Source organism: Patella vulgata, chromosome 3, assembly GCF_932274485.2.
Source record: "Patella vulgata chromosome 3, xgPatVulg1.2, whole genome shotgun sequence".
NCBI classification, from domain to species: domain Eukaryota; kingdom Metazoa; phylum Mollusca; class Gastropoda; family Patellidae; genus Patella; species Patella vulgata.
This window is the reverse complement of record NC_065881.2, coordinates 4,897,346-4,919,755: the sequence shown is the minus strand read 5'-3', so window position 1 is coordinate 4,919,755 and position 22,410 is coordinate 4,897,346. Positions and strand designations below refer to the sequence as shown.

The window sequence follows — 22,410 nt, the reverse complement described above, 5'->3', positions numbered from 1 at the left end:
TTTAAGATTACATTAGCATTTGACCATATTAAAATACTCCTAGAATAAATAAAACCACTTTACCACAATATAAGCGTTATTAATCTTCGACGAGAGGCATTTAGCAACTGGATAGGGCAATAAACTACAACACATACTTATGGAAAAACAGCTACTTATTTATTTTGGCTACGTGTCGAAGAGTATTCTCTCAACGTTATCAAGCTTTGTAACGTACAAGTGAATCCCGGCGTGTTTAAGTGATTATTTTAAGATTACATTAGCATTTGACCATATTAAAATACTCCTAGAATAAATAAAACCACTTTACCACAATATAAGCGTTATTAATCTTCGACGAGAGGCATTTAGCAACTGGATAGGGCAATAAACTACAACACATACTTATGGAAAAACAGCTACTTATTTATTTTGGCTACGTGTCGAAGAGTATTCTCTCAACGTTATCAAGCTTTGTAACGTACAAGTGAATCCCGGCGTGTTTAAGTGATTATTTTTTTTTAAGTGTAGTTTAATGGTCGAGAGAGAGACAGAGAGAAAAATGGGGTTTAACGTCCACTCTATACAAACTAGGTCATTTCGGTACTAACATATGTTTTTTTTTAAAAATTATTTCAATAATTCGCTTGCGCGTAGTTGTCTTTAGCAGTGGGAGGAAACCGGAGGACCCGGAGAAAATCCAAAAGGTTGGACAGCACGAGGGCAATATCTATACATTACGCAATGTCTTGCACGACACCATTAAACAACTTAAAATACGTCAAGCGTGTCCAATATTACAACTAGTATAAATAATGTACGCTTGGGTTCTGGACATAAAGTGACGCTCGTACACTAAGCGGAAGCCGTTGTTGGTGTCAGGTGACATCTAGGGGACGCCTCCTGCAGTCCCTCGGTCAAATATAAGATCACGATATTAGCAACCGTTGCCGTTGCCATCATTTGTTTGCCCAACCAGGGTTATATTGCGAAATGCTGAACTTTTTAAAAGCGACAGGTTTTTATTATAAATTTTAATTTGTGTGTGTATATATATTTTAAATGTTTATATGCATAAAATATTCTTTTTATTTTTAAATTAGATATACTGTAATATGGTTTTTATTTATGCATATAAAATCTTGTGATACGAAAGAACCACCATATGTTTGGCGCAATATAGCCCGATTGGAGCTGACGTGCCATAAAACCATATTTCATTTCATTTCATTCCCTCGGTCAGATCTTAATATTTAAGGACAATGTGGGTGTCAGCCATTATCAAATATGTGATAGAAATAGCACAACACATTCCAAATATAACTTTAGCACAGAGATCAGTACTGCTACGTAGATGTGTAACGAACAATTGAGAGAAAAAAACAGAAGTGAGACAAATTATGGAAAACACGAGTTATTCTTATATATAACTGCCGAAAGTGACGAGTGATAACAGATACACGGTCGAATTTCAGCTCATTATATGAGACTGCGCACTACTATGACATTCATATTAAAAAAGCGCTGCAACACTGGCTGATAAGGGAAGCGATGGGCGGGGTTAATGTGTGCGATGCTTGTCGAGATTTTACCAGGGTAGTGTCGTGGAAAACACGAGTTATCCTTATATATAACTGCCGAAAGTGACGAGTGATAACAGATACACGGTCGAATTTCAGCTCATTATATGAGACTGCGCACTACTATGACATTCATATTAAAAAAGCGCTGTAACACTAGCTGATAAGGGAAGCGATGGGCGGGGTTAATGTGTGCGATACTTGTCGAGATTTTACCAGGGTAGTGTCATGGAGGCTTTTAAAAAAAACTTGTCTATTGTGCCACACTGTAACTTCAAAAGCCTGACATTTTTCACCCGACAAACACGCGTGTTTGTGTTTTGGTGCAGTCTGGATCAACCAGTCCCTAGGCAAATTTCTAGTTAGGGATAGGTTAATAAAAGCACTGGGTGATACAGACTGCTACAAACAAAAGCAAAAGGGAATTCCGTCTTACTTTCCGGTCCGTCGAAGATACGAATAGCCAAGTGATAACGCTGTAAAATGACCAATTTATTTACATTGGAAGGTGTATAATGATCAACTAAAGTCTCGTTGGCAATAAAAATGGAGGGAAGTGTTAGAACTAATGAGTATTGTGAGATATAGCAGACGAACTATCTTCGCCGATTCAAAGCAATATGGTGGGTGATTGACTTTGTGTTATTAGTAATATACTAGTCAAGCAGTAGTAAGAAGTTTTATTTTAATCCCTTCAAGTGCCTGTGGGCAAAAGTCACCTTTCTAACATTCACTACTCACGTAACCATAGAATTGGATTGCAGGGATTTGTACTAAGGAACATCTAAATAATATTATGGTTTTGATTAATTTTTCTCCATTGCCAAAATAGTAGCTATGGTACAAATAAATTCTGAAACGCAAATTGTTTATGAAATATTGTGACAATAACAGGACATGAGGGCTAAAGATAAAGACAAAGAATGGAGAAATATGATGGCCGAAACAATATCGTTATCTTTACAAATTATTGATTCTAAGTTCATCACCCAAAAGATAGAAAGTATGCTGGTTATTTAGATATGTTAACGCAGTCATGGGCGTCACACATGGGGGGGGGGGCGACCCCGACCCCCCCCCCCCATTTGTTTTTCTGGGGGTGTCTGAATATACTTGGACTCCCCCCAAAATTTACATAGTAGGCCCTAACTCCTATTTATTTACAACAATTATTAGGAATATTTCATTTCTATCTGTAAAAAACCTGTACATATCCCAATATGTTGGTGTGATGTTTTAGTTTAAACCCCGTAAAATATGCCAAAACTGTGTTTACAGGAACTGAAACTTTACAATTTTGTGTGGGTAGCCCCCCCCCCCCCGCTCTCCCTATTGGGCTACATCAGATTGTGCCTCCGGCATCACAGATTGTCAACATTTGATATAATTTCATGTGCGCCCCCCCCCCCCCAATATACATTTCACGGCTACGCCTCTGAACGCAGCTATAGTTTAGTAAACATGTTGGTCATTTTCATTTTTCAAGGATAAATTGTTATTGTTTCAAATACACGTGAATGGAAAATTTCGAATTAGCCGACACCACAGACAAACGAATAGGCACCTATACATAAGAGGGAGTAAGGGCTAGAAAAGACACGCGCATTGGGTTCTTTAGATGAACATTTCACGATGAAGCGGTCTCCCGGGTCTAGCCACGCTGGTTAGACATTTACAGGAGTTGAGTTGAGAGAAGGAGATGTTAATTTTAAACATTGTAATGCTGACTATTGTTAACTGTTGTGACATAAAAACGTATTTTGTAAGGCCACCTTCAGTTTTTGTCAAGTTCGCCGAGATGTAAATAAGGATAGGGCACATGGTTGTTGACGAGATTGTGGTTTAGGGGTTAGCGCTAGCCTTGTTTATACATCGCGTGACCTTTGACCAAATCTGGAAGTGGGCTTAAGAAATAGATGTAACAATAATTAAGAAGGGGTTGGGTGGCCGAATGGTTATCGCATGCACGTTGGATCAAAAGTTCGGTCACTGAGTCAAGTGGAGAGAGAGAAATGGGGTTTAACGTCCACTCGACACAAACTAGGTCATTTCGGGACTAACATATGGTTTAATTTTATTTACATAATTCGCTTGCGCGTAGGGGTCTTTAGCAGTGGGAGGAAACCGGAGGACCCGGAGAAAACCCACGAGGTTGGACAGGCGACCCTACTCCTTGCCACGTACAACCGGGGATTCGAAACCACGCCAGTCGACTCAATGACAGACTTTATGATACAGTGCGCGCACGCTAACCATTCAGCCATCCAACCCCCCTTGAGTCAAGTGGAGTAGTTTGATTCGACGCTTGTACACACACACACGGAGAGAGAGGGGGGAGAGAAAGAGAGAGAGGGGGAGAGAAAGGGAGAATCATTTAAATACATTTGAAGCATACATGTATACCATACATGTATAGGTGCCGAAATGACCAAGTTTGTGTCGAGCGGACGTTAACCCCCCTCCCCCTCTCCTAGTAATTAAACCGCTAGCGGTGGACACACAGGCCGAATCAATCGGAGTCGAAATTCGCCTATTGTGTTACTTGGCCGAATGATTCTCCATAATCAAACATGTTTGTTATATTCGCCTGGTGTGTCCGAAGCATTCGGCAAGATGTAGAATTCGTTAGCCAATCACCACGCATTCGGCAGAATGTAGAATTCGTTAGCCAATCACCACTCATCATCCACTCATATCGAGAAGTCACGTCACGTAAAAGGTGATGCAATCGACAGGTGAATAAGGCGATGGTTAGTGTGTCACCCATTCGGCCGAATATAATTTGGCGCCAACTGATTAGGCCGAACAATTAGGTCAATGTTTCCACTTCAAAAAAGAAAAGACATTAGATACCATATAAATAATTCATTTAAAATCTTTATTTAATATGTAGCATCAGTTTAGCAATGTGATATTATGCACATATCATGTAGGCCTACATATTGTCATATTCCAATACTTGTACTAGAAGGCCTTTGTGTATAATTTAAGTACATAAGCATCATAAAATACATACATTTATATACATGTATACAATCAGTTAAATTCTCTTAAATTTTCCATTTTCATTCACCCTTGCGGTGAAATGAAATGAAATGAAATGGAGTTTTAACTTCCTACTTTTCTGCTCCGAACTGGGCTAATGAATACGAGCATATACCATACTGTGTGCTATGAGGGAAATTTTGCCAGGACAGCGGTGCTATGACTTACTCTTATATCAAATTCCAATTGTCAAGGGATGTTTTACGTGCATGCCAGTGTGTGCACAGGACCTAGGTTTTTCATCCCATCCAAACAACTAGACAGCTTTCCTTGTCAAGCTCTCCATCCTGCATCACTGAAAAGGAGAATCCATGCCAGAAAATCCCAATGAACTTTCTTGGCCAACACTATGATCGAACCTGCAACCTCCAGTCAAGCGAGCTAGCGCCTTACCCACTTAGCCACCATGGCTCCCGACATGAAACAGAGTTTAACTTCCTAGTTTTCTGCATTAATAACGGGGCTAACAAAGACAAATCATAAATATTGCTCAAATTTCTGACCATTTTCATCGAAGTGAATTTTGGCTTTCTTAAAATCTATTTCCAGTTTGACTATTTCACAATTTTATCATCTGCAGTGGTCTCGGTCACCCAGATGATGGACACGACATCTACATGTACAGTGTATGCCAAATGCTGAAAGTTGCAAATGTTTACATACCTTTGGAAATACTAGATGCAACTGAAGCATTTTTGGACCCATATTCGTTTTAGATTCAACTTTGACAATATTGTATTTTCAAGAGAATAAAGGTATATCAATGATCTACAGAGGGACTTTATGTCGACTCATGAATATTGATGGGATAATGTTGTATGCAACATTTCCATTAGCCTCAGTTTCACCAGTTGTCTCATTTCATTCTACTCCATTGTACCCTTGGGGGGATAATCCATAGGGTTTTCACGATTTCAAATTATCTGCCCTGGCCTTGATCATAGCTTGAGTCTGCAAACCAATGAAAAAATGAAATGAAATGAAATGGGGTTTAACATCCTACTGTTCTGCTCCTAACCTGGGCTAATGAAGACGGGCATACGCCATACAGTGTGCTATGAGGGAAATTTTGCCCGAGCAGCGGCACTATCGCCTACTCTTATATCGAATTCCAACTGCCAGGGGATCTTTTACGTGCATTCCAATATATACACGGGACCTCGGTTTTCCGTCTCATCTGAAGGATTAGACAGCTGTCCTTGTCAGGCCCTCCAATGAAAAAAACAGTTTACAAACAAGGGTTACTAAGACTCTTTAACCTCTATGTTTACCTTCACAGCTTGTTGCAACAAGATGAAAGTTACTTCCCTTTGCAATTAACGATTTATGGGATTGGTAGATAAGTATAGCACAATCATCATGGGCAGATAACTTGAATATATGTCCCCTTTCCCACAATTGATTAACCCAGAGGTAAGTAGAGTAGAATGGAACGAGACCACTGGGGATACCAAAGATGCATGTACATTAATTTTAAAGATGGCATGTATACATGGGGTGGAAAATTTTGCCATAAACCACAAGGATTTACTACAAACATGACATAATTAAACAGACATTATGCAAGAGCTAATTCTGCCTATTGCAGGTCTTTCTTTAGGCCTGAAATGTTATCTAAATTATTAATTAGACATTAATTAACTTAAACAGACCATAATCAACTCTCGATGGCATCGCTAGTCTACGATGTTTATTGGATTAGGTTCCAATTTGCTGTTCGACTTTATTCATAATTTAATCATGAAAATGAAATGGATAGTTGAGACTATGTTTTTTTATCGTACCAACTTTAGTAATGATGATCAAGGGTAGGCCGAAAATTCAATTGCTAAAATCTTGGTTCAGAGTGGATCAATTTGACTGCAATTTTCAGCCAATTCCCTTTACATTATCTATTTTTTAACTATTATAGTTATCTAATCTCACATAATGTATCTTTAACCCAGAGGTTAGTGATGTAGAATGGAACAAGACCACTAGGGATACCAAGGATGGATGTACATTAATTTTAAAGATTGCATGTATGCATGGGGTGAAAAATTGTGCCATAAACCACAAGAAATTTACTCCAAACATGACATAATTAAATGGGCACAATTGAATTTGTTATTTTCCCAACTATGAATAAAACTGTGTCTTGTGAGTTTCTTTAAATTTAAAGATCGCATGTTTGCATGGGGTGAAAAATTGTGCCATAAACCACAAGAAATTTACTCCAAATATGACCGAATTAAATGGGCACAATTGAATTTGTTTTTTTCCCAACTATGAATAAAACTGTGTCTTGTGAGTTTCTTTAAATTTAAAGATCGCATGTTTGCATGGGGTGAAAAATTGTGCCATAAACCACAAGAAATTTACCCCAAATATGACTGAATTAAATGGGCACAATTGAATTTGTTTTTTTCCCAACTATGAATAAAACTGTGTCTTGTGAGTTTCTTTAAATTTAAAGATTGCACGTTTGCATGGGGTGAAAAATTGTGCCATAAACCACAAGAAATTTACTCCAAACATGACATAATTAAATGGGCACAATTGAATTTGTTTTTTTCCCAACTATGAATAAAACTGTGTCTTGTGAGTTTCTTTAAATTTAAAGATCGCATGTTTGCATGGGGTGAAAAATTGTGCCATAAACCACAAGAAATTTACTCCAAACATGACATAATTAAATGGGCACAATTGAATTTGTTTTTTTCCCAACTATGAATAAAACTGTGTCTTGTGAGTTTCTTTAAATTTAAAGATCGCATGTTTGCATGGGGTGAAAAATTGTGCCATAAACCACAAGAAATTTACTCCAAACATGACATAATTAAATGGGCACAATTGAATTTGTTTTTTTCCCACTATGAATAAAACTATGTCTAGTGAGTGTTTCTTTGTGTGTGTATGTTTTACTACAAACATCACATTTAAAAGGCCTTTCTCCGCTGTGAATTATCACATGTTTGACTAGAGAACACTTAGCGCTGAACGATTTACTACAAACATCACACGTGAACGGCTTTTCGCCAGTGTGAATTCTCGTGTGTTGCTGTAGATTTTTTCGACTGTTGCAGGTCTTGCTACAAAAGTCACATTTAAAGGGTTTATCTTTGGTGTGGATTCGGATGTGTTCATTTAAATGGACTTTCTGAGTGAACGATTTATTACAGTAGATACAAAGGAATGGTTTCTCGCCGGTATGAAATAATAAATGTTTATGCAAACCACTTTTTTGTTTGTAGGATTTCTCACAGATGCTGCACTTGAAAGTTTTTTCGTCCGTGTGGATTCGCATGTGTTGACGGAGAAGACAGGTATCACGGAATGATTTACGACACACGTTGCACACATAGGGTCGCTCTCCTGTGTGGATCCTCATATGGATTCGTAACTTATTGCATTCATAAAACGATCTACTACAAATGCTGCAAGTGAAAGGTTTGTCACCATAATGGGTGAGCACATGTCGCATTAGAGTGCCGTGTACGTTATAGGCCTTACTACAATGATCACATTTGAATGGTTTCTGATGGGTATGCAGTTTCATATGGGTGTCTAGATACATCTGATATTGAAACCATTTGGAACATATTTCACATTGGAAACATTTCTCTTGGGGCCATTGTAAGGATTTCTCTTTATTAGACCACGGTAATTTACGTTCAATATAAATAGATTGAGTCACATGACTTCCAGAAATTCCCTGTGATTTCTCTGGATTGAAATCAACGTCTTCAGACTCTTTATTAGAGCATGGTAATTTATGTTCAACATGACTTCCAGATTGAATCACATGACTTCCAGATTGAGTCACATGACTTCCAGAAATTCCATGTGACTCCTCTGAATTGAAACCACCATCTTCAGACCCTGGTAATTGATGTCCAGAATCAACAGAGTGAGTTACATCACTTTGCGAAATTCCTTGCAACTCCTTTCGATTGAAATCACCTTTATCATTCTCTTCGTTGATGTGGCTTTCACAATGATCTTCTAATTCACTTGCCGTATTAAATTTTTCATTGCACATGTTACACTGATGTAATGTTTCAAACTCAAACTCATCTGTTTTCTCTTTCTTAACATGTGTTTTCACATGGTTTTCTAGATCACTGTAATCCTGAAAACTTTTATCACACGCAACACACTGGTACATGTATGTGTCATTATTTATAGAATGAGTCTTTTTGTAGTTTCCGAAGTCACCATTAAGTTGGAAAATGTCATTGTTCTCAACAACGCTAGAATCATTCCCATTTATAAAATGAATCGTGTTCTGGTTTTCCAGATTAATGTGAAATCTTTTGTTTTCTATACTCTTCTCATTAGTACTGTCAGTCCCATTTAAAAAATGAATTTTCTTATGATTTTCCAGGTCACTTTTAAATTTAAAAACCTCATTGCATACAGCACACTGGTGAAATGTACCTTTATCAATCTCAACATCACCATTAGACTCATTTATAGAATGAATCGTCTTGTGGTTTTCTAGATTGCTGCGACAATTAAAGGTTTTTTTACGCACAACACACTGAAGAAATCTTTTGTTGTCTGCACTCTTCTCATCAGCACTCTCGGTCCCATTTGAAAAATGAATTTTCTTATGGTTTTCTAGGTCACTTTTAAGTTTAAAAACCTCATTGCATATAATACATTGATGAAATATCTCACTGTCTTCGCTATTCTCAACATAATTCCCATTTATCAAATGTATCTTGCTATGGACTTCTAAGTCACTGTGCTGTTGAAATATCTCATTACATTCAACACACTGATGAAATGTGTTAACATCATTAGTTTCCTGTAATATATAAAACAATGCCACTTTACGTAAGAGCTAAACACTGTAACCCAGGTATCATTTAATCTTGTGTATTTAGCACTAATTTCTTTCACATTCGTTTAATATCCAATCTTTGTTTAAAAATTCGTACAAACTGTTTAAAATCACCATAAATCGTTTAATTTGTACTTCTGTCCAGTTTAATTGGACACTCATTATCAAAATTAATCAGTCAGCTTTAAACTGGACACAAGTACAAATTAGATGATTTTTGGTGATTTTAAATGATTGTTACGAATTTTAAAACAAAGATTGGATATTAAACGAATGTGAAAGAAATTAGTGCTAGATATACAAGATTAAATGATACCTGGGTTACAGTGAAATCTGCATTTTGCAGAAATTTATTTTGGCTTCAAATGTTATATAAAATATAAACTATTATTTAAACATTTACATGTATGACAGCTCTCTATACTATAGGATGACTCCGATTTTAAGTAGATTAGAATGCTTTGGCCATTTAATGACTTAATTTCAAAATGGAGAAGCAAGAATTAACTTAATTTTTTTTTTTAAATCTTTTTGTTGTTTGTTAGTTGTATTTTACGTCCGCTTCCACAATTAATTAATTAATTGGTATTTGAGTCGTGCTAGTTCCTGTCCGTTGCAGGTCACCAAAGAAGGTTTAAAAGTTTCTACTTAACAATTTACCCATGAGTCAGATGTAGTCTAAAATTATTCCATGTAATTAAACATACATTATGCAAGAGCAAAATCTGCTTATTACAAGTCTTTCTTTAGGCCTGAAATGTTATCTAAATTATCAATTAGACATTAACTTATCCAGACCATAATAAACTCTCGATGTCAAGGCTAGCCTTCGATGTTGGCTGGATTAGATTCCTATATGCCGCTAACGGCTATTGATAATTAAATCAATAAAAGTGGATAATCGAGACTATGCTGTTTATATTAATGATTTATTTTTAGTAATGATGCAAAAATTTCACCGGCTTGTTTCTCGGCTCATAGTGGATCAATTTGACTGAAATTTTCAGCAAATTACCTTTACACTATCTAGTTTTTAACTATTATAGCGAGAACTGCCATCTCTTTATCTTATCTCCCATAATGTATCTTTAAGTAGGCCTATGATTGAATATTTATCTATATGAAGGACTATAGGCCTATACATTTACATGTATATCAGTGTTGTACGAATAGTTTGATATCTAGGCTGGTTGTTATTATGTAGGGTCAATTTGCTATTTTATTAACTATGCTTTTGAACTTTTTGGTTAAAATAAGTGGGATTTGTATCTCCAAAGATTACACAATCGGTAAGAAATTAATAATATTTTTCACCTTATTTTCATAAAATGAAATGTTGTTTAACAAACATGTAACATCCTACTACTGACATTTTGAACCGACTGGGCTAACGAAGAGAGACATGTACACCATGCAATGTGCTATGAGTGAAATTTTGCCCAGACAGCGCTGTAACATGTACATGAGACTTCTGTTTTTCGTCATATACGTCGTTCTGTACCAACCTTTCCGTTCTACACCACTGAGCAGGGGTAGCCAACCCAGAAACCTTCTCGGTCATGAGTAGGATGTAAATTTAATTAATACAGACAGGACGGGTGAACCACGTTTCCCGTTGTTTTTACAACATTATTCATGTATTGGTGTGTCTACTGCGCTCAAGAGATTAAATGAATAGATGGCGAGAACTTACCATTTCCATTGTTATAGATAGTTAGTGTGTACTACGAAAATATCAAAATTTATGTCATAATACTCGTCTTGAAAAAAAGCCAACTTCAATGAGTCGCCATCTTTAATATTATATTTTGTTGTACATATAATTTGGACTTGGACCAATACCAACCTGAGTAATTCGTAATTCTCATCCTTCAGTCTCCACAACCGTGATATCGTAAATTTACATACCATATAATAAAATTTTTAATAAATCATGTCTCTACCACAAAAAATACAGTTACCTTGTAATATTGCAGATCCTGTCAGATTTACAGTTTTTGAGAAGTGTGAAGCGAGATTACTGAATATGTTAACCTAGAACAAAGTGTCTGACTGTTGTTTTCCCAGCATTTTTGATGGCTAATTTGATTTTGGTTTTTTTTTTAGTGGGGGAAGGGAATGTATATTTTTACCACTTTCTCTAAACATCCAAAGATGAGACATTCCACACATTTGCAGCCCCAAAATAATGTACATCCATTGGCTTGTACATAAAAGACCCCATGACAACAATTAAATGGAAACTTGATACGAAGAGGAAAAAACACCACTGTCTGGGCAAAATTCACTGCTCACGTAACCATAGAAATTGAAATTATCAATTAATTGTCTTAAATTAGTAAGTGCAGGAGGACCGCACTATACACAAATCAAAACTGACGAAACAAACTTGTGGACAAGACAAACAAGTCAACAATGAGGTTGTGTCCCCCCTCCTCCAACTGCCAAGGGATTTTCTGGCGTGGTTTCTCCTGGTCAGTGGTGTAGGATGGAGGGCCTGGCAAAGTACAAAGTATAGTCGTTTGAATGGGACACAGACTAGTAGATCATTTCGGGACTAACATAAGGTTCAATTTTATTTCAATAATTCACTTGCACGTAGGGGTCTTTAGCAGTGGGAAGTAACCAGAGAACCCACCGAAAACCCACGAGGTTGGACAGGCGACCCAACTCCTTGTCATGTACAACCAGGGAATCGAAACCACGCCAGTTGACTCAATGACAGACCTTATGATACAGCGCACACACGCTAACCATTCGGCCATCCACCACCCCTATTTAAAGTTAAAATGAACCTCACTCAATAAAAGGACTGACAATAGATACTTTATTTGATATTCTGGCAATGTTACTTGACATTTGGCCGTTTCTTGTCAAAACTTGACACACTTAAAATTTCACTCCGAATAAAGTAATTTGAATGTAATATATTCATTTTTCATTTATAGTTAGTTCTTCATCTAAATCTTACATAATGTATCTTTAATATAACTATTATAACAAGAACAGACCTAAAGGTATAACTATTAAATTAAACAATATTTTTAAACAGAACACTGAACAATAATTTCTAACCGATGTATCTTACTTAATCTATCATTTTCATCTGAATTTTAAACATACATTATGCAAGAGCTAAATCTGTCTTTTGCAGGTCTTTCTTTAGGCCTGAAATGTTATATAAACTATTAATTAGACATTAACTAACTTATCCAGAACATAATCAACTCTCGATGGCATCACTAGCCTGCGATATTTACTGGATTAGGAACCGATTTGCTGCTCAACATTCATTCATGATTTAATCATGAAATGGATAATCGAGACTATGTCGTACCAACTTAGTAATGATCATCGAGGCTAAGCCAAAAATTCAATCGCTAAATTCACGGTTCAGAGTGGATCAGTTTGACTGAAATTTTCAGCAAATTCCCTTTATATTATCTAGTTTTTAACTATTATAGTGAGAAGTGCCAGCTCTTTATCTAATCTCCCATAATGTATCTTTAAGGGAAAACATGTTCTTATAATAATCTATGAATGACGTTTGGCGATTGAACATAATATTATATAACACAACACAGTTCTATGAAAAACATTTCAACAAGAGAGGGAGAAATGGGGTTTAACTAGGTCATTTCGGGACTAACATATGGTTGAATTTTATTTCAATAATTCGCTTGAAGAAAAACCACAAGGCTTGACAAACGGCCCTACTCCTTGTCACCTACAACCAGGGAATGTTTCAACAAAAGAAACCTTGTCAATACATTGTATGTAATATAGTGATCCATGTTGTCAGACAATCCTTCCAAAAAATCTGATGCAGGAGTGAGTTTTTGAATTTTGTGTAATTATTTTGTGAAAAGGATCACTGCTGGGTTGAATGACTTCTCATAAATATCACATTTCATGGTACTACATTTACCTCTTCATGTTGTTTATTGTATGATTATCCAGTAATAGGAACGATTATCCAGTAACATTTATCTCATCATGTTGTTAATAGGAACGATTATCCATTAACATTTATCTCATCATGTTGTTAGTAGGAATGATTATCCAGTAACACTTATCAGGGTTGCAAACTTGATAAAGAAGTCTATGGCACATCTTTGGATTCCTTCAAATTTTTTAGAGTTGAATGTACTTCCAGTGACCGGGGAGAAATATTTACGTGCAGTAATTTAATAAACTGCTTTTATTATTTTTTTTAAAATAAAAACAGGTCGTAACACAACATAGTTCTATGGATAACAATCACATAGAACATATTCACACGAATTTAACCGTGTTGAAATGTTGTGTGTAGGACCTATATATCAGAGAGGTTTCGCAACTTAACAGTTACACTTACATTCAGTAACGGATTATCAGTGAGGCTGAGAAGGCTACAGCCTCAGGGCCAAAGATTTTGTAAAAAAAATTTTTTTAGACTTGTCTGATACGATTAAAAACGCATAGACAATGAATGTTAGGGGGGTGGGGTTAAGGCCCAACGGGAATCAACATAGGCCCTGACCCAAAATTAATTAGGCCCACAACATTTTAAATAGGCCCTTTTGTTTGGAGATCTGATCTTATTTTTTAAACGTAGGTCTACATACGTTAAATCCTTGTAAGTTTTCGGTTATGTCTTGCTTAATATATTCATATTGTATCCACGTGACGTCATTTATGGGCATATAAAGTTACATTACCAATATCAAACAACTTTGGCTTAGTATAGTCTAAGACGTCAGACTAGTTATGACGCGATTGTAGGCCCCAGGATAACCTCAGTATTATAACGAATCCCGTTTTTAATGTTAGCAACTACCTTGGCTCTAACTTTAAAAACTAAATAGGCCCTCCAGCAACTGCCGCCTCAGGCCTTGGTGGAGCTTAATCCGCCACTGCTTACATTTAGAGAAGCGAAAGTGTAACTGTACATTATGACGTTTCGCTAAATTCACACTTACATTTTTACACTTAGTAGGTGGCGACACAAACTTGGTCCACAATCTTGATAGGTCTTCATCACAGATAGATTGTTAAAGATGAGATTAGTAAAGCATGTACATGTTTTGTCTCAGCCTCTTCTTGTTTTATATACATGAAGGAGAGGGTCTTCTCTGTGTGGATTTAGTTTGTGAAAACCACAATTCAGAGAAAAATTATAGACTGGAGCATAGATATTAAACAAGGTTTAGCTATAACACAACACAGTTCTATGGATAACAATCACTATATTATATACACACTACTTTTCGACAAGATTTCACTGGTCGTTACCAAGCGTACAAATTACAAAATTTTGTAACTTGTAAGCTTGATAACGACCAGTGAAATCTTGTTGAAACGTTGTGTGTATATAATATAGTGATTGTTATCCATAGAACTGTGTTGTGTTATATTATGTTCAATAGCTAAATGCCATTCAAAGATTATATAAGGTTTGGCTAAGTGTTGTGAACTTACAGTTATGGAGGCTGCTTTCCATAAGTCACACTGTTGACAGGCCGTTCACTTCATACGTCACAAAAACTGATGACGTTTAACGGTCTAAACGTAAATGTAAGTGTAAAGTTGCGAAACCTCTCTAATGTAGTTACTTATCTTTTATTTAAATGATTTATATCTACAGTATCATGACATCCATGACATCTTTTATCAGATTGGATTTTTACTGACAGATATCAACCCATTAACCTGTATCACGCTTCACGAACCTCAATCACTTTTAATCATGCACTCCGAGGAAAGACGCAAACATTGATTTCAAATCAATCGGATGATCACTTTAGCCTCTAGAGTGTCCATATTATTTTTCAAATCAGATGACAACTTTAGACTCTAGATCATAAACCTTGACGCAAAATTTCTACTGGTTTGGTCATGGGGAATTCCCTTATGCTCCATCGGTATACATGTATCGATTTTATGTCTCTGGTCATGGCTTCAATTCTCAACGCGAGCTACCTGTCACATAAACTAACTTGCATATATTTTCAAAACAAAAATGACCATTATAAAGGTCAATCATTTTTTGACAAATTTCTTTTTTCGATGTACCGGGATGATTAGTTGACTTAGAATTCTCCCTATTGCTACTTTGGCCCTTTTTTCACGCCTATTGGCGTTGGACAGTTCTTGTTTTGTCTCCTCCAATTGTCTTCTCATATCTTGATATTTTGTTTTAAATTCATGCATACTACAAGTATAGGAATGGTCAGCTTTCGGGTTCGGATCCTTGGTCTGAGTTGCAATGTTACGGTAGGATTTTGTACTCTGATAATTAGTCAGAGCTGTTCCGGTAAGGTCAGAGTTTGTACTCTGATTATTAGTCAGAGTTGCACAGGTACGGTCAGAGTTTGTACTCTGATCATCAGTCTGAGGTACACTAGTATGGTCAGAATTTAAACTCTGATTATCCTTCAGAGTCACACAAGTATTGTCCGAATTTGCACTATCAGTCAGAGTTGCATCTGTATGGTCAGAGTTAAAAATCTGATTATCCGTCGTAGTTGTAATACAATTGTCAGCTTTTGTACTCTGATTATCCTTTAAATTTTTACTATGATCAGATTTTGTACTCTGATTTTCAGTCAGATTTTTACTTGTATATGAATGGTCGCATTTTGTACTCTGATCTACGGTTGGAGGTGTACTTACATAATTGGATATTGTACTCGGAGTCTTCGTCGGAGTTGTATTAGTATATGAATGGTCAGCTTTTGTATTCTGACCCTTGGTTGGACTGGCACTAGTATGGTCAGCTTTTGTACTCTGATTCTTGTGATACTGGGCAAGAGCTGTACTAATATGATCCGATTTCGAAATCAGAGCCTTGTTCGGATTTGCACCAGTGTGGTTGGATTTTGTACTTTGATTATCGTTCAGAGTTGTACCAGAATTGTCAGATATCGAACTCTGATACTTGGTCAGAGCTGTATCAGTATAGGTATGATCAGATTTTATACTCTGGGTCTTGGTTGGCGTTGTTCTGGTTAGTGCGATTACATCATCCTGTGAAACTCTTTGAGTACTGGTGTGTGAATCTTTTTTCTAGATTGAAAAAATACAAAATGACGGAATAGATAATCAACATGTCATTCTTGTTTAAATTATTATGAAATGAAATGGGGTTTAATGTCCCACTGTTCTGCTTGGACTGGGCTAATGAAGATGGGCATACGTCATACAGTGTGCTATGAGGGACATTTTGAGCCTAATCTTATATCAAATTCCAACTGCCAAAGGATCTTTTATGCACACACCAATGTGTACACAAGACCTCGGTTTTTCGTCCCATCGAAATAACCACACGTTGTCCGTCCCTTGTTAGGCCCTCTGTCCTATACAGATGACAAGGGGGTACTAGGTCGGAAAATCCAGATGAACTTTCGTGGTCAACACAGGGATCAAACACGGAACCTCCTTGTTAACGAGCCAGTACCATACACTGTAACGTTGATATTGTTGACTAAGCAACAAATAACTGTTATAAATGAAAATATATGACACTAATAGATCAAAGTCATCAGTTTATATACATAATGTGTATTAGTTTGTTAAAATTGTTAGTAAACAGGCAGTAGTTATTAAGAGGTGTTTTGTCACTAAGGTGTTAAAACTGCGAGTATTGAATGATATACATCACTATTGGTTAGGTTTATGTATTCAATAGTGATAGGTGTTATAAATAATGACAACTGTATAAATTCTAACCACTTTCTATACATACTAAACATTAGTTTAGAATACTGACCACTTATGATTTAATGACAAAAATTGTCATTACTAAAAGGCCTAGGGGGAGTTGGATGGCTGAATGGTTAGCGTGCGTGCACTGTATCAAACAGTCTGTCATTGAGTCAACTGGCGTGGTTTCGAATCCCCGGTTGTACGTGACAAGTAGTAGGGTCGCCTGTCCAACCTCGTGGGTTTTCTCCGGAGCCTCCAGTTTCCTCCCACTGCTAAAGACCCCTACGCGCAAGCGAATTCTTGAAATAAAATTGCACCATATGTTAGTCCCGAAATGACCTAGTCTGTGTCGAGTGGACGTTAAACCCCATTTCTCTCTCTCTCTCACTAAAAAGCCTAGATTCATTAGTCAACGATATCAGCTTTCATGTGATACTCACTGACATACTACACACTGAGATCCATCTACTTCATACTTCGAGAATTGATCTCTGCCCTAAATGGCCGCCATATCCAAAAATTAGCATACCGTTTCACATTATACAAACAAAGACTACATAGACATTTTTAATATTTTTAAGCAGAATTAACACTTAAAACATTTTTGAAGTATACTTCATGGTTTTGACTAAAATAGTCGATTTAGGACTTAACACTGTAACCCAGGTATCATTTAATCTTGTGTATCTAGCACTAATTTCTTTCAGAAGTAGGTCTATAAATTAAACGATTTATGGTGATTTTAAACAGTTTTTACAAATTTTTAAACAAAGATTGGATATTAAACGAATGTGGAAGAAATTAAGGCTAGATACACAAGATTAAATGATACCTGGGTTACAGTGTAAAATGTCAGTCAGGGCTAGCCACGAATAAATTGATGGCGAGCAGATGACTGCTCCCGCAAATTTAGGTTTGGGCGAGCAAGGCGAGCAATAAAAATTGCTCACGCAAAATGTTGTTTGCGTGAGCACACATTTTGTAACACTGTTTCAATTTAAAATCATAAGAAAATTGCTATTCCTGGCACAAAGTTTGCAGTAAACATGTGTGACCATCGCTTTCTGTTTTTGACAGTCATACGTACTCTTCTTTATTAAAACCAATTTCCGTATGGATTTCTTCACCCCACGAAATAAATGTGGATAGGGCAATCAGGTTGCCTTTGGCCATTATTACGCTTAGATTGAAAATTATACGACTGCACAATGGAATAAAAACCGAAGTTCTGATAAAATAGGAAATAACGATAAATATTAGTTTGAAACGTGTTCATTTAGCGTGAATGCCAAATGCCGGATGTTAACATTCTTTACTTTAGACTCGATTATCACGTGTTTGTTACTGGTGTTCGTAGGAAAACCAGTCATGACGTTCAGGTCTAAAGTGTATTTTTAGTAACATAAGTTGCGAGTAACTTTATTAGCCAATCAAATTTCAGGAGGAAATGCCGCGTGCAGCTGGGTGAATCTCAGTTTGACAGACGAATTTATGACGTTATTGACATTGTTGGGTTAGTTTCGGCAATAAACTTGTCAATATTTTGATTATTTTTACAGGGTTTTCTTAAAATTTTGCGCATGCAACGAACCGCTCGCGTAAATGTAGATTTACGCGAGCACAGCGCGAGCGCGAGCAGTTGCTCGCGTCTCGTGGCAAGCCCTGTCAGTCAACTAGCTTAGCTTAGTGTCTGTTCTCAAGCGGAGCTAACTGTAGACATCTTTATATGTTGGTATTATATATGTACGGTACCTTTCGTTTCGGCTTCTTGTTTGAAAAAAATATTGATGGTACGCTGTTGGGATCAAGATGCTTATATGCAGCATGTCTTGAAAAAAAAAATTCTTCTGATTTAAAATGTTCTGAGCACAATGCTACATAGCTATTTTTTGGTTCCCATAATTTATTAGTAGTTGGGTCTCTTCTGTTGATGGCTAGCAGCCACTTCAGTCGTCTCTCTGGTGCTTTTGGAATACTGCACATGAAAATAAAATGGATATGTTAAACATATATTATGTAACAGCTAAATCTGCCTACTGAAGGTCTTTCTTTAGGCCTGAAATGTTATCTAAATTATAAATCAGTCATTAATTAACTTATCCAGACCATAATCAACTCTTGAAGCCATTGCTAGCCTGCGATATTCAGAAGATTGGAATACATCTTTTGGAAAATAATTAAACATCAAAATGGATAATTTAGGCTTTGTTTTTGATCATACTGACTTTAGTACTGATGATCGAGGCTAGCCTAAAATTCCAAAAGCTTATATCTGGGTTCAGAGTGGAGCAATTTGAAATTTCAGCATATTCTATTTGTGTTATCTATTTTGTAACTATTATAGCGACTGTGAACTCTTTATCTAATCTCCCATAATGCTCCTTCAATTGTGATTTACAACAGTTGGGTCCAGTGCCTGTGGGGCGTGTGGGCAAGGATCTATTTGGTGGATGGCAGCCATATTGTTACCTTTCTGGTGATTTTGGAATACTGCACATGAAAACTAATCATACATATATTATATAGATGTTGATATTTTTCTGTTCCCAACTACAGGCCATATATCCGGGCCTGCCACTATTGACGATAATAGTTAGTAACATGTCACATGTGGCAAAATAAGGACAGCGCAGCCTACATAAATATTAATATATAGGCCTATATATATATGGAACGCATCCTTTAATTAAGGCCTGTCGACTTCTCGCAGTTTTCAGTTAAGGATGATGACTGACTTCCGACTTATTTATATTTTTTCATACTGGTAAATTTATTTATGAAACTTTCTGTAGCCTACGGTTCATTTTCAACAATTGAAAAACCAGAACTGTTTGTGTTACACTGACAACACTGTTAGTCATAACATAAGTGCTACAAAAAACAGACTTTAGACTAGAGTAGGCCTACTTGGTAGGCCTATACGTTGTTGTCGCGGTACCCCATTTATTTTTTCTTGCTCATTTTTATTGGGTTCAATTGCAGGCAAGTTATTATTATACTACAACTTGCAAAAATATCTTGATTCTGATTGTTTATTTTGCCACTACATGTTTGTTGAATTACCGAAACGGATATCGAGTCAGACAATCGATCCGTAGACAAGAGCTAAAAATACCGTGACATTAATCTTATCTTACCAATGGAAAGTTATTCCCTTTTTCTTATTTTCTGGGCTGTCACGATTTACACAATTCTCTGCGCAGCAAGACCGGACCATGTTGAAAAATTACAACATCACGAAACTATAATCATGGGCCGTATATAGATACGGTCCATGCTATAATAAACAAACAGTAGCTTTTTTGCGGAATAACTCTCACCCTGGCAGGAAGTGACGTTCTCGCAAGTACGCAGACGCCCTTTTCGATATAGGTGACTAAACTCGAGTAACTCACAATTCGTATTACCAGACGGACTTCCGGTATGTTGATTTCGATTTCTGACCCCATATCACATTCACTTACTATAATAATTTTCAAAAATAGTTGAAAACACCACCAAAGCCTTGCAGTTCCAGCTTTCTAACTATATTACTATGCCTTCCAGCTTTAAAAGTTTGGGGAATCTCTCAGCCTCTCGCAAAGAATATGGGCCCCATCCACCATACATGGAATGCCCATAAAATTAACTTATAGCTGGAAATCAAAGAAGAGTATGTGCACATGCCACTGTCCTTGCCAAATTTTCTTACCTGATATAGTGCATGTAACCATAGAGATAACATATATATTTCGATACATCTTTCTCAATATGCCAGTCCAACTTCCTAGGTTTTCTCCAGTTTCCTCCTGCTAAAGACCCCAATTAATGTGCAAGCATATTTTTGAAGTAAAATTTAGCTGTGTGTTAGTCCCCAAATGATGTCGATTGAACGTTAAACCCTATTTCTCTCTCTGTGAAGTATGCTTCCTGTGTTGACAAAATATTCCATTTGTTATTTGTTATTTGTTTCTTTTTTGCAATGTCTATATTTCTGTCTTGTCCGCAGGTTTATCTTGTAGATTTTTGTTTTGCGTGTAGTGTGGCACGCCTGCACTTACTATTAAAGAAGATCTTCAGCTCTTGCAATATTATATTAATAGTGTTAAAATAGATGTTTTATCTAAGTTGGAGGGGTTGTATGGTCAAGTGGTTAGCACGTGCGCGCTGTATCATAAGACCTGTCATTGAGTCAACTGGCGTGGTTTAGAATCCTCGGCTGTACGTGACAAGTAGTAGGGTCGCCTGTCCAACCTCGTGGGTTTTCTCCGGGTCCTCCGGTTTCCTCACACTGCTAAAGACCCCTACGCGCAAACGAATTATTGAAATAAAATTAAACCATATGTTAGTCCCGAAATGACCAAGTTTGTGTCGAGTGGACATTAAACCCCATTTCTCTCTCTCTCTCTTTTGTCTAAGTTGATTGTAATTATAGGTCTACATTAGAGCATCTACATATCATTTGTTTTTTCCAACCATTTTGGATCGATATTCCTTTTAGAGATTCAACTCTCTCAGTATTGTAGTTTAGCTTGGATTGGGAGGGGGTCTCGTGGGTTTCACGCGTGCACTACATCTTTATTACCCCAGTCGGAGCAGAACAGTAGGACGTTAAACCCCATTTCAGAAATGAAATGAAATGAAATGGGGTTTAACGTCCTACTGTTCTGCTCCTGTGCTGGGCTAATGAAGACGGGCATACACCATACAGTGTGCTATGAGGGAAATTTTGCCCGGGCAGCGGCACTATCGCCTACTCTTATATCGAATTCCAACTGCCAAGGGATCTTTTACGTGCATTCCAATGTATACACGGGACCTCGGTTTTTCGTCTCATCCGAAGGACTAGACAGCTGTCTTGGTCAGGCCCTCCGTCCTGCATCACTGACAAGGGGGAACCACGCCGGAAAATCTGGATGAACTTTCTCGGCAAATGCAGGGATCGAACACCCGACCTCCAGGCTAGCGAGTCAGCCTCTTACCCACTTAGCCACGTGATCCCTTTATTTCAGAAATTCCACTTTCACAATAATGTAGCTCTCAAGGGATTAGGGTGTGATCTCGTGGTTTAACACGTGCGTATGAAATCACAAGCTCTGTCAATGAGTCAAATGGCGTGGATTCGATACCCTGGTTGAAAGTGACAAAGGGTAGGGTCGTCGGTACAGCCTTATGGGTTTTCTCTGTGTCTTCCCGTTAACGCCCACGGGTAAAAAAAATTAAAATAAACTATGTGCAAGGGAATTATTGAAACAAAATTGAACGATATGTAAATACCGAAATGACCTAGTTCATGTCGAGTGGATAATGAAC

At 37.0% G+C, this 22,410-nt stretch overlaps 2 protein-coding genes across 3 annotated transcripts; both read right to left on the bottom strand.

The window, feature by feature from the left end:
- Nucleotides 1-4,423: 4,423 nt before the first annotated feature.
- On the bottom strand, nt 4,424-14,672 carry LOC126814817 (zinc finger protein 501). 2 transcript variants are annotated; one of them, XM_056099601.1, is made up of 2 exons: nt 13,361-14,672; nt 4,424-9,396 (listed from the first exon to the last, which is right to left on the bottom strand). In XM_056099601.1, the coding sequence occupies exon 2, from the start codon at nt 8,749-8,751 to the stop codon at nt 7,423-7,425; it is 1,329 nt and encodes a 442-aa protein (XP_055955576.1). In that variant the 5' UTR covers nt 8,752-9,396; nt 13,361-14,672; the 3' UTR covers nt 4,424-7,422. The 2 variants fall into 2 exon arrangements, with proteins under 2 accessions (XP_055955576.1, XP_050396153.1); XM_050540196.2 differs by lacking the exon at nt 13,361-14,672 and adding an exon at nt 11,126-11,219.
- Nucleotides 14,673-14,759: 87 nt separating this feature from the next.
- Nucleotides 14,760-20,432, bottom strand: LOC126814827 (peroxynitrite isomerase THAP4). The gene is made up of 3 exons (XM_050540211.2): nt 20,256-20,432; nt 18,871-19,093; nt 14,760-16,479 (listed from the first exon to the last, which is right to left on the bottom strand). Exons 1-3 carry the CDS (start codon nt 20,333-20,335, stop codon nt 15,454-15,456), a joined length of 1,329 nt encoding a protein of 442 aa, XP_050396168.1. The 5' UTR covers nt 20,336-20,432; the 3' UTR covers nt 14,760-15,453.
- Nucleotides 20,433-22,410: the final 1,978 nt, after the last annotated feature.

Bases quoted from the DNA above. Each gene is read 5' to 3' on its own strand.
- LOC126814827 (XM_050540211.2), bottom strand. From the start codon at position 20,335: ATGGTCCGGTCTTGCTGCGCAGAGAATTGTGTAAATCGTGACAGCCCA. The intron at 19,094-20,255 runs GTAAGATAAGAT...TTTCATGTGCAG, and splicing joins AAGGGAATAACTTTCCATTG to TATTCCAAAAGCACCAGAGA. The intron at 16,480-18,870 runs GTACCGTACATA...TTTTCAATCTAG, and splicing joins ACAAGAAGCCGAAACGAAAG to AAAAAAGATTCACACACCAG.